The sequence below is a fragment of the Scheffersomyces coipomensis genome (genome assembly GCF_036884675.1).
Source record: "Scheffersomyces coipomensis strain NRRL Y-17651 chromosome Unknown DFJ63scaffold_2, whole genome shotgun sequence".
Lineage (NCBI taxonomy): Eukaryota > Fungi > Ascomycota > Pichiomycetes > Serinales > Debaryomycetaceae > Scheffersomyces > Scheffersomyces coipomensis.
The window spans coordinates 863568-880200 of record NW_027042893.1 but is presented as its reverse complement, the minus strand read 5'-3'; the positions used below and the strand labels follow the sequence as shown (position 1 = coordinate 880200).

The 16633-nt window shown below is 30.5% G+C and overlaps 8 protein-coding genes across 8 annotated transcripts; 2 read left to right on the top strand and 6 right to left on the bottom strand. All coding sequences in view use genetic code 12, as the record gives it.

Annotated features, from left to right (window-relative positions):
- Window positions 1–1253: 1253 nt before the first annotated feature.
- On the bottom strand, window positions 1254–3509 carry DFJ63DRAFT_333830 (uncharacterized protein; the record flags this gene model as incomplete). Its single annotated transcript, XM_064907921.1, has 2 exons — window positions 1254–2695; window positions 2795–3509. 2 exons carry the CDS (start codon window positions 3507–3509, stop codon window positions 1254–1256), a joined length of 2157 nt encoding a protein of 718 aa, XP_064763561.1.
- A 421-nt stretch (window positions 3510–3930) lies between these two features.
- AHP1 (thioredoxin peroxidase) lies at window positions 3931–4464 on the bottom strand (the record flags this gene model as incomplete). The annotated part of the gene is made up of 1 exon (XM_064907920.1): window positions 3931–4464. One exon carries the CDS (start codon window positions 4462–4464, stop codon window positions 3931–3933), a length of 534 nt encoding a protein of 177 aa, XP_064763560.1.
- Window positions 4465–5830: 1366 nt separating this feature from the next.
- On the bottom strand, window positions 5831–6616 carry DFJ63DRAFT_333828 (mannose-ethanolamine phosphotransferase; the record flags this gene model as incomplete). Its single annotated transcript, XM_064907919.1, has 1 exon — window positions 5831–6616. The coding sequence occupies one exon, from the start codon at window positions 6614–6616 to the stop codon at window positions 5831–5833; it is 786 nt and encodes a 261-aa protein (XP_064763559.1).
- A 214-nt stretch (window positions 6617–6830) lies between these two features.
- DFJ63DRAFT_317591 (cleavage/polyadenylation factor CFT1) lies at window positions 6831–9710 on the bottom strand. The gene has a single exon (XM_064906839.1). It carries the CDS (start codon window positions 9517–9519, stop codon window positions 6877–6879), a length of 2643 nt encoding a protein of 880 aa, XP_064763558.1. The 5' UTR covers window positions 9520–9710; the 3' UTR covers window positions 6831–6876.
- Window positions 9711–11762: 2052 nt separating this feature from the next.
- On the bottom strand, window positions 11763–12974 carry PGA38 (Pga38p; the record flags this gene model as incomplete). Its single annotated transcript, XM_064905786.1, has 1 exon — window positions 11763–12974. The coding sequence occupies one exon, from the start codon at window positions 12972–12974 to the stop codon at window positions 11763–11765; it is 1212 nt and encodes a 403-aa protein (XP_064763557.1).
- A 666-nt stretch (window positions 12975–13640) lies between these two features.
- DFJ63DRAFT_311550 (uncharacterized protein) lies at window positions 13641–14642 on the top strand (the record flags this gene model as incomplete). Its single annotated transcript, XM_064905785.1, has 1 exon — window positions 13641–14642. The coding sequence occupies one exon, from the start codon at window positions 13641–13643 to the stop codon at window positions 14640–14642; it is 1002 nt and encodes a 333-aa protein (XP_064763556.1).
- A 330-nt stretch (window positions 14643–14972) lies between these two features.
- DFJ63DRAFT_317589 (uncharacterized protein) lies at window positions 14973–15572 on the top strand. Its single transcript, XM_064906838.1, has one exon. It carries the CDS (start codon window positions 15026–15028, stop codon window positions 15431–15433), a length of 408 nt encoding a protein of 135 aa, XP_064763555.1. The 5' UTR covers window positions 14973–15025; the 3' UTR covers window positions 15434–15572.
- On the bottom strand, window positions 15570–16301 carry DFJ63DRAFT_311548 (proteasome core particle subunit beta 6; the record flags this gene model as incomplete). The annotated part of the gene is made up of 1 exon (XM_064905784.1): window positions 15570–16301. One exon carries the CDS (start codon window positions 16299–16301, stop codon window positions 15570–15572), a length of 732 nt encoding a protein of 243 aa, XP_064763554.1.
- Between the last annotated feature and the right edge of the window lie 332 nt (window positions 16302–16633).

Genomic DNA, 16633 nt, shown 5'->3' with positions numbered 1-16633 from the left:
CTTCATTCTTTCATTCAACAACTACAAAAAAGAAACAAACAATTCACTGTCATTGCTATTACCGTCATGAACAACATATGCTAATGATATTTTCAGAAATTGTGTTGTAATATTATTGGTTTTGGTTTGACTTTTTCATCTGTGTGTGTGTTTGTGTGTTAACACTAGTTTTAATGTTTAATTTTTTTTTTATTATTTTTTTGTCCCTTTTCAAATTTTATTTTTCCTTTTCTGGCTGCTAACAAATCTTTCAAATTTATTATTTTTCGATATTTTGGGAGAAGGAAGAAATTCTAAGGGCTTCTTTACCCTTTTAAAAATCTCCTTTTAACTACCTTCTGTTGTATTAGATAATGATCTACATTCTTTAGAATTGATTTCTTAATTAACTTGTATGAATTGCACGTTTAATAAGTTAATTTGAGATCATTTATAGAACTGAATATATTTTCCTAGTACTGTTTCTTTTTTCACATACTTTATTTATATATGTACAAAATATATATAACAATAAGCATTATTATTATAATAATTATTATTATTTAATATTTACAAAGGGATATAATAGGATAGAATACGCGAAGTTTAAACTTATAATGAAAAGTTTTAAGCACTGCTGATAGATAAGATCAGGCAATTAAAAAAGGGTGTTGGAAGATCAGATAATAGAATAGTCCAATTAGCTACATATTTCAGGATCAACAATCTGATGCTTTTATAATGATGATAATTACAGTTTTGAACTCTATTAAACGTTCCATCCTTGGTCATTGCAATTCCAAGATCGTACAAGATTTACACACACCAACGTTTTAAACTTCGTAATTGGAAAGGATTGATTGTTTGTTTGTTTATTATTTTTTAGCAGACCGTGAAATTATTATTAATAATTATGATCTCGAAGGGTTATATATGATTTGAAATAAATGTCATGATTTGTAAACAACTAACTGGTTTGTGGTAATACAATTCAGATCAAAAATGGAAATAATTAAATCGATTTGAGGAGAAAGAAAAACTCCCAGACATTTTTTTATTTTATTTTTATATTTTTTGTTCTCTCTCTCCTTTAAATTACCTGCATGAACTCAAACAATAATCTAAAAAAGGCTAAAAAAACGGGGCAGAAGGACACGACTCATATAACAGGAAGAGCTACCAATTATGAATAATAATAATAATAATAATAATAATAATAATAATAATAATACAAAATAACACATACACACATCTTTAAATCTAATCTAATTCTCTCATATATACTCATCATCATCTAATAAATCGTAAGTTGGTATAGACGGCGACGTGTCAACATCTCCATGTGACACTTCCTCTTGGTCAAACAACTCAACTTCATTATCCTCATTGTAGATTTTATCAAACATTAATTGGAATTGTTTATCATATCTGTTAGCATTCAACTCAGATATACCATATGTTTTAATATTATTGATTTCAATTGGATTTGATGATTTAAACTCAATATAAATATCCTTACTAGCGATTTCTAAACTTATTAAACTAACAGGAAACTTAACAACTAGTAACTTGTCATTCGATTGAGTATCTATCTTTTTCGATTTGAATTGTTTAATTTTGAAAAATCGACTTAAATATTTATTAGTAGTAGTCACAACCGTATTACTAATTTTTAATCCCTGTAAATATGTCAATAACTTTTGACCTTGAATCTTATACTGACTAGGTTTAATCCAAATCGATACTTCCCCTTCAAAATCAGGATTAACACTAATGACCAAGTCTGATATCACAATCGTATCTGATAATCTTATCCCAATCGAACATGGTTGATCATTCGTTATAGATTGACATTTCCAACTTTGATCAGTATTAAGTATCACGGAATTAGCATTATATCCAAGATCTTTCACACCACTTCCACTAACATAATCATACCAACCTAATAATAACTTATGACTTATGGATGTTGATGAATTTTTTAAATTTGATTTAGTTAAAAATCCTAATATCCTTGATCCAAGAGTATAATCTGAATAATTGATCTTTATAGAACCATTCGATAATACTTTTAATAATTCACGAAGTAAGATTTTATTTGTTGATTTGATAAGTTTCTCACTACTTTCATTAATATTAGTGAGGTTTGAAGTTGATAAATCTAAGCTATCAATCAAAGTATTGAATTTAGATATAAAGAATTTATTATTGCTTAAGAATCTTTTATCAAGATATCGTTCCAACTCTTGTTTATCCATAAAATGTGTGTTTATAGTAGTGCTATTAGTTAATGGTGCAATTGTGGTTGTGTTTGAAGCATGAGCTTGATGATAATTTTCCACGAAATTATATAAATATTTATGGAATTGGGGAACGAAATGAATTTTGCCATTTTGAATATAGACAGGTACATACTGAGGTAAGTTATTAACAAACTCATCCACAATCTCCTTTTTGATGGAGACTAAATTATCATGAATGGTACTATCATCTAGATTTTCACTTCCTTGAATCAGTTGTAAGAGTGTTATTTCTTGTTTGAAATTATTTAAGTTTTCTACCACAGTTTTTTCTATACTTTCAAGTTTAGTGTTAACCGAATCAAATTTGGAATTAATAAATGATGATGATGAAGAAAGATTATCCTCAAGGAAATCTTGTCGTTTACTTAATTTGTCAGTGATTTCAATTAAACTTTTATAAGTATGAGAATTATCTGATGTTATGGGAGAGGTCTTAGCATCAATTTTCATCAAGATGAACATAAAGAAAAGACTTATACATAATAGACCTATAATAATAAGAAAGACCTGACCAATTGTCGCAAATGCTGAAGTCTGGTTCGGTATAGTGGCCTCTGGTTTATCATCTTTAATCTGTTCATCTTCTTTATCTTCTATTTCTGGTTCGACTGTTTCTGGTTGGTCATCCGATATTTCAACACTTTGATTCTCTGTGGTTGTTTTGAACTCATCAAACAAACTTTGATTTGGTTTATCAGATGATGGAAGTAATGTTTGAATAGGACTATGATTATAATATTTTGATTGATTAAATGATTTAACTCTTTCATTCAAAGCTTTTAATTCTTTATCACCATCACTTTCAGAATCAAAGTCGAGTTCATCTCCTTCGGATTCCACTTCTGTAGTATCATCATCATCATTAAAGTCTACGTAATCATCATCCTCTTCTTCTTCATCATCTGAATCATTATCATATCCATTATTGTTCACTAATTGTTGTTGATATTTTCGAAATGAATCATTTAAATCATGATGTGACAAACCAACAGGACCATTATCATAATCATCATCATAATCCTTCTCCTCCTCTTCTTCTTCAATACCATTATTATCCGTTATATCTCGTAATTCATGATATATTTTTTCATCCACTTCAGTTCTAATGATTGGTTTCTTATGCGATCCAATCAATGGTTTAGCTGGACCAATCGTGGCATGAAGATGAATTGACGCATCATCATCCGTGTCACCATTTATCCTAGGCAATGATGATGATCCTACCATGCTCTTGATGTAATTGAATTGATCTTTGAATTGATATGTTCTGTGGTTTATTTATGATTTATTATTTTTTTTTTGGTATGGTTTTTATTTTTCAGTACGCGTTTTACATTTGCAACAAAATTATTATTACAACCATCCATCATGGTGATGATGAATGATGATTGGTTAATTGTACTCAATTGAATCAATCAAAGATTATAATGTGGTTAATTGGATAGAGCAGATACTTACAGTTACAATGACGTGTTCGTCGTTCTTAAAAAAAGGCAAAATGTTCATTATGGATTTTATGTAGTTATTTATTAAAGTTTTAAAGGATTAGAATTAAAGTAGAACAAGTGGCCCAAAACCATCAAATCAAATCAATTAAATAAGATCAATCATAGAATCAATCAATTAATTAAGGGAACGAATGGATTGATTAGATTTTTTCTAAGATGTTACTGGCACTTGAAATATCAGTAAATCCTAAACTTTCTTCATTTTCTAAGAATTTAATAGTACCATCAACTACTAAACCAGCATATCTAGCAGTTCTAATACCAAACCCAGCACTTGATAAATCTTCAACATAAGATTCACCTAATTCTTTTGAAATCTTGGCTAATGGATCAGTAGCAAATACAACATAGTTTTCTTCATCTTTATAACCTAAAGCTTTACCCCAAGCAGCTAAAACAAATGGATCATTAGCAGTTAAAATAATAATTTTATCAACTCCTTTATCTTTGAAATCTTGTAAATGTTTTAAATAATCTGGGATATGTTGTTCAGTACAAGTTGGAGTGAAAGCACCTGGAGCAGCAGTTACAACCACGGTTTTACCGGCGAATTCCTTAGCTAAATTTAAATCAATTGGATTAGCACAAGCAGTGATATGATCATTAGCTTTTGAATATGGGATATATTTTGGGTTAACGTTGGTTGGGAATTTTTCATTAACTTCGATAGCCATTTTTGAATTAGATTGATTGATAAGTATTAAGTATTACAAGTAAAGAGTAATTGAATTGTAATAAAGAATAGAAGAAGGTGAATGATTAAATTTTTCAAATAGGAGACAGAAAGTGGAGTATTTATAATAATAATAATTCAATTACAAATTGCTATAAGAAAGGTGGTCGCAAGAACCGGTTTAACGAATACCGACTCTAACCACTCACTCTATTTTTTTTAGTGTGGGAGTGTACCCACTAGGGGTGAGAAGGGGGTTAAACCCCATGCAAATATTAAACCATAGTATACATTAAATGGATGATTTGTCATAGATAGATAATATCGATTGATATTATTCATATAAGAAATGGTCTAGAATCTAAGGTTATCTACAAATCATCTTATCTGTCGGTTATAAAAGGCAAATCAGAAACTATCACTGTGTCTGACAGTTTGAATGTATGTATGTCTCAACAATTTTACATGACATAAAATTTGACCCAAATGCGTCTAATTCAAAGCCCGTGATGAACGATGCCCTACAAAAAAACGAGATGCTCTTAATTATTTCATATCAAGTATTATTAGGCGTTTATCACGTCATACTGACAGAGTTCAGCTACGTTTTGATATTTTATAATTGAAAAATAGCTCAAATCAATTGTAATCAACAAACGACTATTTTAATATTCCAGAACTGAACTGGTGTCATCCAAATTCTGAATCTCGGACTTTGTCATTTCGGTTTTTGTCCATCGCTGGATTCTTCTTGACTTAGAATTTAGTGAGACTTAATTCCTTTTTTCTTCTTTCTGGACCTTGTGGGTCGGTAGTGATAAGTGGTGGTGGTGGTGGTGGTGGTGGTGGTAAATGGCGGCTGCTGTTCTCCTTAACTTTAATTTTTTCGTCTTTCCCCCCGGTAAAATAAAGCTCACTACGGAGTGAGAGAGTGAGGTCCCTCCCCAAAAATTTCTTTTTTTGTTGGCTAAAATTTTGTGGAGTACAGCAAATTTTTAGTAATCAAATAGTAACAAAGAACGGTTAGATTAGATAAAATTGAATTGCATTATTGACTTTCTGTGCCTTGATAAGTCTTGTTGATGAAACGAATGATTAACTTCATATAAACAGAGATCAATAACCGTTATTATTTTTTAGCGCCGTTCCTTTTACTGGCTAACCGACTTATTTCCTTTACTTGTACTACCTATCTCATATTGACTATAATATAATATTATTATTTATTTATTTATTTTTAAATGCCTTTTATATAATAATCTATTTACTTAAAATTACTCAAAATAGATTCCTCCTTCAGTGGCTTGGTGGTAATTCCTTTCTTTCCTTGTTTACTAATTTTATTTAACCTTCTAGAATCCTTGATTTTAGAATGTCACTAATGGACTTACTAACCCACCAACTATCGATCCAACATATCCACCTACTAATAATGTAAGTGGCCATTGTTGCCATGGTCTATCCCAATCTAATGGAATAGGTACTACTCCAAACCATGTCCCTATAATAATACCAAAACTTGATGATAATACAGCATGACTAAAGATTAATCGATATATCTTATTAGCTTTAAACACCAATAAAAATTGATTTAAATCAAATTTAAATGAAATTAATAATGGATTAAATAATATAACTGATAAATGTAAACTTAACAATATGGTTTGTTGTAAATAATTGGTTAATGGAGCTCCAAATATGATTATAACTACAAATAATGGTATGGATAATATAATAGACGTAATGATACTACCTCCAATCAATAATGGTACATTTGTATTATCAACCTTCTTCTTCTTAGTCACTTTAATATTACCATAAGCCACATAATTATAAATCACTTCAATTGAAATTAATGAAATCAATCCATTAAATAATACGGTATTAATATCCTCGGTTAATCCATAATAAAACATCCCTCCTAACACCAACAAGTTATGATATGGAACTGTCAATAATGAATACTTCAATTTAGGTATTTGACCTTGTATAACGAGATCCTCTTCTCTTTCTTTCTTTAAAGTATCAGAATCTTTAGCATTAGTAGATGATGGAACACTAGTATCTCCTATATCACCAGTGGCATCAGAATCATTACCCACATCCTCTTTCTCAAATGTCACTGACTTCTTATCTGCCTTAACCTTAGCCATTGCTGTTGGTTTTCAGTTGTTGTTTGTATATGATAATTGAAGTTGGTCTGTTTGTTTGTTTGTAACTGTCAATTTTTAAATTTGGAGTCAACACCCGCGTTTTTTTCACCAACCGTTTTTTTTTGGTTTGATTTGACCATTCTTTGATTTGATCTACAATGAATGAAATAACCTTAATTTAAATAGCACTACATTAGCTAAATAGACGTATAATTGTACTGTTACTGTTATTATTATTATTATATACAAGTTATGCTAACCTATAAACCTTTTAAAACATGTTCGAACTCTATAATATCTTTCCAAATATCTTGAGTGATATCCTTGGAACTGACCTTATTCGATAAATTCTTCTTACGATCTTCATTCAATTTGGCAAATGTCTTGATAACATCATAATCTAAAATAGGTTTGGAATTAGTATCATTACCTGAGATTGAAATACCGGCAAATCTATTCAATCTAGGATTTAATCCACAATAATGAAACTCTTTATCAATCAATTGTTGTTGAAGAATATACATTCTTCTATAGGTTGATTCATTCACAGGGAATACACTAAAGAATGATCCATCAATAGTTGAACCAATGGTTTGATAATCCCCGATGGTAGAACGGGAATAATCTCCAGTATCATAATCATAACTTTCTTCACTCTTAGGAATGGATTTAATACATGTTACTAATGAATTCAATGAAAATGAGGCACGAGATATTAATCGTTGTCCATTTAATGAGGTTGGATCTTCAGGATCATATTGAACTAAGTGTAAGATATTATTATTATCGGCAATTAAAATATAAATCTCTTCGTCTTTACTTATGAAATCAGCACAATTAACATCTAAAGTTTGTAAATCTTTACCTAACATGATCATTCTAAATGGTTCTGCATCAAATCCAACTAACCAAATACTTCTAATTGAATCACCTAATAATACTAAATTTCCAAAACTTTTTGCTTCAGATACATACACCGATGTATCTAAAAATGCCACTGGTACAACCCCATCATCTTCTAATTCTCTTACAATAATCTTTTGACCTTGAGCAGCTAAAAATCTTCCACTAACTTCACAAATAGATGTGACAGCCCCTCTGGTATCTTCGTGGAACATTTCTTTAAATTTATGATTGGTTTCTGGCTTACCTGGTTCAGGAACAATATCAATGATTTCAAATACTTTAAATGATCCATTACTTGATAAATCTTCAATTCTATATTTACCTGTACCAATAGTGATTAATTCCTTCTTCGATTTGAATTTTTTATTACTTGAACCACCTCCAACATCTAATACCATTGATTTTATCGTCATTCCTACTTCATCATCCTTCAATTCAATCGTATCAATCACAGTCCAATTAAAAGGTGAGATCAATTTTATCGAACCTTTGAACGATTCAGGTCTTGGTTTATCAACTTGTACACCAACAATTGGTTTACCTGCTTCATCTAAACAATCATATGGGATTTCACTGATGGTAGATACGGCATATGTATTACTGGTTTCATGGTATGCAATTGATTTTATCAGTTCTCCGATATAAACAGTCTTTATTGGCCAATTATTTTCATAATTGAAATCAGTAGGTAATTCACAAATACGAGCATTTTGAAGATTGTCTAAATAAATTAATCCATTTGTGGTTTTGGAATCAGCATAGAATGAGATTGATAAGATTGGTATCTTTGAAAATTTGAAGATTCGAGGAATAGAATGTAAATTCTTAAGAATTATATATGGAATTATACCAGTCACGAAAATATATTTAAATCCATTTTTATTGGAGAAATAAACCAATCTTCTTTCAATAGCTGTACCTAATGGATAAGCATTATTAGGAGCTCCTGTAATAGTAAGATTCTTTTCCTTCTTGAATTTGAAATTCTCTTCGTCAAAATATAATTTATACATTAAGACTTCACCCCCAATAGTTAAGATGGTTAAAAACTCTTCTTTGTGATCTTTATCACCTAATTCACTTAATATAACTTGTTTTATAAATGGATCAGGATAGATCTGCTTAGGATCGAAGAATCCTAAACTTAAAGTATCAGAAAATTTATCTACTTCATTTAATTGGAAACATTTTTGATTATGGAATCTATTGAAAGCAACAATTCTATTATCACCAGTAACTAATATGAAAGTTTTCAGTTTTGAAGCTGTATCGATAGGAGCTGTAGCTTGATATGCTAATGATGAAGATCTTGATCTCTTTTGTCCACCACTTCCTTTGATAAGAATGTTTATATTTTTCAGAACGGCGCTTAATAAACTGGAATTGGTAATATAACCAGTAGTAATAATGACATCATTTAAAATCTTTGGGATTTCAACTTTAGCAAATGTTTCATTATAAGTATTAATGGCAAAGATTAATACATCACCACTAGATAAAAAGATCATTAAGAATTCATCTTTTAAAGTACTATTTATAATTTCATCATCATCAGGAATAAAAGAATCTTCTAATTCTAATCTTTTCTTAAAAGTGTTGTTATAAAGGACCACTTTCTTAGGAGTGATTTGTAAGATATATTTCCCATTATTTAATTCATGCATTGAGATAGTTGCTTGATTGTTTAAGAAATCTTTTGATTTTAAACGTTGGAATGATTTTTCAATTTGGAAAATTTCTGATTTTAAATTAATATCATCGGAAGTGATTAAATATTTTTGATTTAAATTCCACATTCGATTAACTTGAGAGAAAGTTAATGATGATATAATATTAGGTTGAATGGTTGGAGTCATGATATTTAAACGACCTTGTGAATGCAGTCCTGAATTGGATACAATGGCAACTTCTTTATAGTTTGGATTCTTCAAATTAGCAATATATTTTTCAGTAGAATAGAATCCAAGCGTGAATGAAGATGTTACTCCGAAATTCATTAATTCATCTTGAAGTAAGAATTCAATGGATGATTTACTTAATACGATTTTCTGTTCTTCTTCTTCATCTTTATAGAAATCATCATCATCGTCATCGTCATCGTCTTCTGGCTCTACTTTCTTCACTTCATCTTCCTCTTCTTTAATCTCATCTTCATCATCATCATCTGCTCCTTCAATTCTTAAATTACTGGTAGTAACCGATGTTGAGTCTTTATATTTGAACTGTACCAACGGACTGTCTCCATTTTGATTTGTGAAGAATAATAAATTATTATCAAGGACAGCAATATCACCTGGGAAAATTAAATTAACACTATTATACAAAGATTTATCAATCACTTCAATATTAAATTTTTTAATTGATTTACCATCAACTTCAAAATTAATATAATAAAACTCACCATTACTCAACACTAATAATACACGATGATCATTTGGAATCAATACCACATTACAATCTTCCAATTTAAGATTCAATTCAGATTGATCAATATAATTCTTGGTTGATGTTGTAATGGATGAAGTGAATTGATTGACGGCCACTCTTCTCACGATTCCACCATTATCGACATGGAAAATCTCATTACATCCTAATAAAAGACTCCCATTCAAAGGGGATGGTAGTGGGATGATTCTATCTATATCATAAGGTAAATTTTCAATTTTTAACACACTGACGGTCGTTCTTGAATTTAAATCTAAGGTTAAGATATTGAATTGTAAGTTATCCTTCACTTTAATTAAGTTTCCTGACCAAGCATGACTCTTTTGTGATAGTATGGCTATGGTTGGTTCTCTATAATTATAAAGAAATTGCATATCAACTATATTATCGATGGATGGATCTAAACTTTGACCATCTATTATGAAACTTGAATCGAATACTTTAGCATGTTCAGTGATATTATTGATGGCACCACCGTTGGATGCCTTTGAAATAGATTTCTTTGATGATTTTCCATCCATGTCGACATCTTCATCAGAATCATCATCATCTTCATCTTCATCATTAGTTTCAAAAGGTAAGAAACACAATATATTCTTAAATCGAAGACATGAACATGAATGATATGAAGGTTCAACGATTAAATCTGTTTTAGATAACTTTTCATACGTCAAATTCTGAATAGCTTCATCATAATAATGTAATGAAACGGTTGAAATAGTATGTAATTGATGATCCCATTTAATGATTGAAAATTTAGCAAACTTGGTAGAAACAATCAAATAATCCAAATTTGGATTCTCAAGCGTTCTAATCGCTTTCAAATCAGTGATTTGTCCATATAACTTATATTGATCGATCAATTTCAATCTATATTGAGGTTTATTGGGAGTTGATTTCTTTAATAGTACAACTTCAAAGATTTGAAGAAGAGATGCCTTACCCACAATCAAATGTTTGACATGAGGCGATATGAAATTACAACCAATACTATTACTGATCCTTGACGGTTCTATGAACTCATTGTACCCGTCCATAACTTCACAATGATCAACTTGGATGATTGATTTAATTTGGTTGTAAATAATTTCTGGTATAGCGTATTTTGGATTTTCAGTGTGTGTTGAGAAAAATTTAGAATTTACCGGTTAGAGAGGTGTTTAGATTAGTGAAGGCCTGCCAGTATAAAAGGTCAAGAAATGATATTAACCGTTATAATATCACTTAAACCATGAACTTAATCAAATCAAACTGTGAATCGTACATCGGCAACCTTCCTCCCTCTGCTCAATTATGGTGGAGGTTCAAGTTATAGTAAATTATGTGCTTGATTGTGAGGTGGTGCTCGTCGTCAGTATGAAAAATGACATGGAATTGTTTGCAAATGTGCCCCGAAACCTTTGCGCTAGCGGATTCGGAACTTATTATTCACAATTAAATTTAATTTCTTAATATGGTATTCATTCGAATAGTATGAATTTTGTGAGTATAATTGGTATGAATCATATCTAGTGAAAGTTTAATAGTTATAGAGTAATTTAAGGATAAAGGTCAAAAAGTTGCATTTTTATTGACCAGCCCTGTTTGGAATTTTTTCTGGTAGCGAAGGTTAGGCTGTAAAACCATCAAAGTTTAGAGATATTACCTACAAAAGATCAATTAAGGACCGAATGAAAAAGTTATATTTGAATAATCTATAGAATAAGAAGTAAAAAGGAAGTTAATAGTATACAATAATGATATTAATTTTTTAGTATTGGGAAACAATAGTAGTGAGAGATCAGTTAGATCATCATCATATCAAAAGGAATACAAACGAAATTATTAATCCCAAGAAACCAGAAGTCTTAGCAGTTGAACCAATAGCACCACCTTCATAAGTTGAGAAAGTACTTATAGTGGTTTGATTCACAGCAGAAGTGATTTGGGAAGAGGTTGATACTGGAGTTTCAGTAACAATATTATTAGTTATAACATTTATAGTGGAATATTCGGAAGCAGCAGGAGTTTCAGTTATTTGAATAGTGGTAGTAGTATCTTCCTCACTAGTTGGAGCAACAGCGGGAGTAGAAGATACAACTTCACCTGATAATGGACAATAAGTAGTATAAATAGTATGATCTTCAGTAACAACAGTGACACCGGTTGTCTTTGGAACAACAGAACATTTATTTTCTTTACAAGAAGTAATGGTAATAACAGTGGTTGAAACTAAAGTTTCAGTACTAGTTTCATTTTCTTCACTTGTAGTAATAATTGGAGCTGAAGTAGTTGAAGCAGGAGCAACAGTAGCTTCAGTTGAAGTAGTTTTACCACTAAATGGACAATAAGTAGTAACAACAGTGACAACACCATCGACAGTGGTAGTATAAGTAGTTAATGCTTCAGATTCAGTTGGATCAGCAGAAGAATATTCTGTTGAAATAACTGGAGAAATAGCTGGTGGAACTGAACCAGAGACTGGAATAGCAGTAGTTAAAACGGTTAAAATACCATCAACAGTAGTAGTAAGGGTAGTTGAACTTTCTAATAAAGTACTGACGTAACAATTACCATTGGTACAGACAGTGGTTGTGACTTCGAAAACACCATTTTCAGTATCAGTAACATAAGCGTATAAAGTTGATCTAACTTTTGATGATGAAGATGATGATGATGGATCAGCTGAAGTAGTAGCTGGAGGATCAATTGGTGGGTCTATTGAAGAAGTTGGATCAGTAGGTGGATCTGCTGGGTCAGCTGAAGATGTTGGATCAGTTGGAGGGTCAGCTGGATCTGCTGATGAAGAAACATCTATCACCGGATATGTACTTGCAACTGCAGCATCAGTTATTGATGTAGTTGAATTACTGTATACAAAGGATGATGGAGCTAAATATGTAGCAGATGATGAAGAACATGGCACAGTTGAAATTGAGGTTGATTCAATAGTCAATGAGTAAGAAGATGAAGTTGCTGCTATAACAGTGGTTGCCATAAGGGCAATGGATGAGATAATACCTTTCATTTTTGATAATAATAATAACGAGTGTGTTTAGTTAGGTTTTTGGAAATGGAAAAGAAATAAGATTCAAAAAAAAAATAACTTATTTTTACAAACCAACGTTCGTTGTCATTTCTTTTATATGTTCACTTACTCCATGCTGGATACGATTGATCATACATTGAATCACTTGAAAAAGTTTATCGTCATTGCAAATTGTTGCAAGTTTTAAATCGTTTCATGATGTTAGCTGGCAAATCAGTCCTAAAACGGTAACTCACCAGCTCTAACAATGCAGAAAATATCCAGCAGCCTAAGAAAAAAAAAGTGTGCCGCACTCTCATACTATAAAGGCTGGTTATAAGAAATAAGTACGCTTTCCTAATTGGGAAGGGTGATTCAGCCTTAATGGGATCAAGGTCTATACAATGTATGGTTAGATGTTATTTTCTACTAAATCAATAGGAATGACTCCAGCCTATTGATGTCAGTTTGATAGATTATTTAACAATATAATAGGAATTTTAGCATATTATTGTTAACCCACATACATAATACGTCTTTTGGTCTTTGGACAAAGTGCACGACCACTCAAATTTTTATCTTTTCCATCAGTGGTATTACAAATTATCATAAGAATGAATTTACATGGTTATATATATAAATCAGTGTGTATCAGTTGATTTCAAGATGAAGATTCCATTTATAATAGGTATCATCATAAGTTTGAAACTCATTTATGCCATCACTTCTGATGTTACTCCTTATATCAAAGAATTTGATGATACAAATATAGCTCCAACTTTGGAAAAGTCACGTTATTCATTCATATACTTTTATTCAGATTCATGTGGTTACTGTGTTAAATTCAACCCTGATTTTGAAAACTTAAGTCTTTTATATAATTCAAATCAATCATCCAATACGATTCCTGATATCCAAATTCTTAAAACTAATGCCAGAGCTAATAAACGTGTAAGTCAATTGTTTAGTATTAATCGATATCCAAGTTTAAGATTATTAGATTTTAATACTAAAGAAATCTTCAATTATGATAAAGATAAACGAGATTTACCATCATTGATTGAATTTATTCAACAAAGAGTTCCTGATGCTGTTCCTGATTATAATCATTTCCAATCAAATGTAAATTATTTAGATGATTCAAATTTCGATTTAGCAACCACAAAACCAAATAGCTTAGTGATCTTCACTTTATCATTCTTATTGGATTGGAAAGATTATCACTATCCTAATCATCCATATCAAAGATTAACTCATCATGAATCATTCCAGCATATTAATTTCTCTTTGGTTGATGTTGATAATGTTAATATTCAAAATACAATTGCTAAATATCATATTAGTAATTTTCCAAGTTTAATATATTTCAAAGATAATCATCATTTCAAAATATATAATTCATTCTCCCAGAACCATGTGACAAGAAATAACTTATCCGTTAATGATATTGAAACATTCTTAAACAATTTAGATTCAGATGACGTTCAATTTGGTACTTGGTATGATTCCATATCAAGTTTACAAAAAGATATTGTAACAAACATGAATGCTAATGCTCCCCAACAATATGGTAAAAAGGGGTTCAATGTCAACCAAAGTCAAAACATCATTCAATTAGAAGATCTTGACGATGAATATGATGATGTCTTAAACCATATAGAGTTGTAAATAGAAAAATATAATTTTCCTGCATATACCCCATCATTGTCAAAAAACTGTGAGAGCTTGACGTGTTTGAAAATGTAAAATATCAAAACTCTCAAACATATTCTGCTACAACTGTTTTATCAAATCAGCAAGGCCTTATTACAACTAATAGAATGAATATTTTCAGATTCGTTGGGGATCTTTCCCATTTGGCCAGTATATTGCTTTTATTGTATGCCATTGAGCAAAGTAGATCAAGTAATGGTATATCACTAAAATCTCAATTGTTATATGTGTTAGTGTTTGTTGCTAGATATTTGAATTTATTCACTAAATATTATTCATTATACAATTCCGTTTTAAAGGTCTTTTTTATTGGTTCATCCGTATATACCGTCTATGTCATGACTAATAAGTATAAAAAGAATATAAAAGAAGATATTGATACTTTCCCAATAAGGTATTTAGTTGGAGGTTCAATTTTATTAGGATTAATCTTTACCAGAAAATATGGTATTTTAGAAATATTATGGACTTTTTCATTATGGTTAGAAGCCGTGGCTATCTTACCTCAATTATATATCTTACAAAGAACAGGTGAAGCAGAAAATATCACCAGTCATTATATATTTGCTTTGGGTCTTTATCGTGCATTATACATTCCAAATTGGATTTATAGATATTTTGCTGAAGAACATTTTGATTATATTTCTGTACTTGCTGGATTAGTTCAAACTGCTATTTATTCTGATTTCTTTTACATTTACTATACCAAAGTGATGAAGGGTAAGAAATTTGAATTACCAGTTTAAATGAAGAAGAAATAATAGTGAAGATAAAGAATGGGAGACAGAAGAAAGATCTATCTCTTACAGATTGATAATGAAAACTCTTTATCTCATTCTTTCATATTATATTTATATATATTATACTATACAATACATAGGATTAATCTCTCTTTAATGGATAGTATTCAGTTCTTACACCATCTTTTGTAACAATTAAAATTTCTAAACCATCACCAACATATATATGTCTTTCAGTGGCTGATGAAAATGCATCTTTAACTAATTCTAAAACTTCATCTAATGATAAATATCTTAATTCTTTCTTTTGTTTACCATCTGTACCTGGTTCAAATTGATTTTTAAAATTAACTTGATTATCAAGGAAAGGCATTATTAAACTTGCAGCTGCACCTCCAGCTCTACATTGCTCTCTTTCATATGAACCAACTGGATCATATGAATATACTGCACCTTTACCATTTTCATCTAATCCAGCAATTATAGTATAAACATAATATGGGAAAAATCTCTTACCATATAATAAATGTTGAATATATCTTGCAGCACTTTGAATACTTAATTTCTTTCCACCATGATCAAATTTATACCATTTCAATTGATTCTTAAAACGATCTATTAAAGCAGCACCATCAGCAGCAAATCCATTGGCAGTCATTATAATATCATCACCAACATTAAATACTTTTGGTTGATATCGAGAATGAATCGAATATCCTTCAACTTGTCTTGTATCTCCTGCTAATACAGCGAAATCCTCACCCGCAATTCCTAACACGGTACCCCCATTATCGGAGTATGGATTGAATCTATGTTCAATGGGGACATGATTGACTTCTGCTGAATATTCAGATGCAACGGTTGCGTTCGTCATAGTTTTAGATTATTTGTATGAGGTATGAGGTATGTGTATGTGTATGTTTATGGGGACAAAAGTAATGCTATGGATAAGTTGTTGTATATCTGTTGTAACAAGTTCTTATATATAATATGCAATTGATATGGATTATGATGGCTAATTGGGAGTATAAACTAAGTATCGTTGGGTGGTGAATGGCAACTGGTATTTGGATCTTTTGATATACTCAGATTTGTTGCCACTCTGAAAATTTGGTACACACTATTTTTATTGTGCAACGAGACACGACCTGACTTGGGAATTCTTTAAACACTATTAACAAATTGCAAAAAAGTTTAATACTTCTG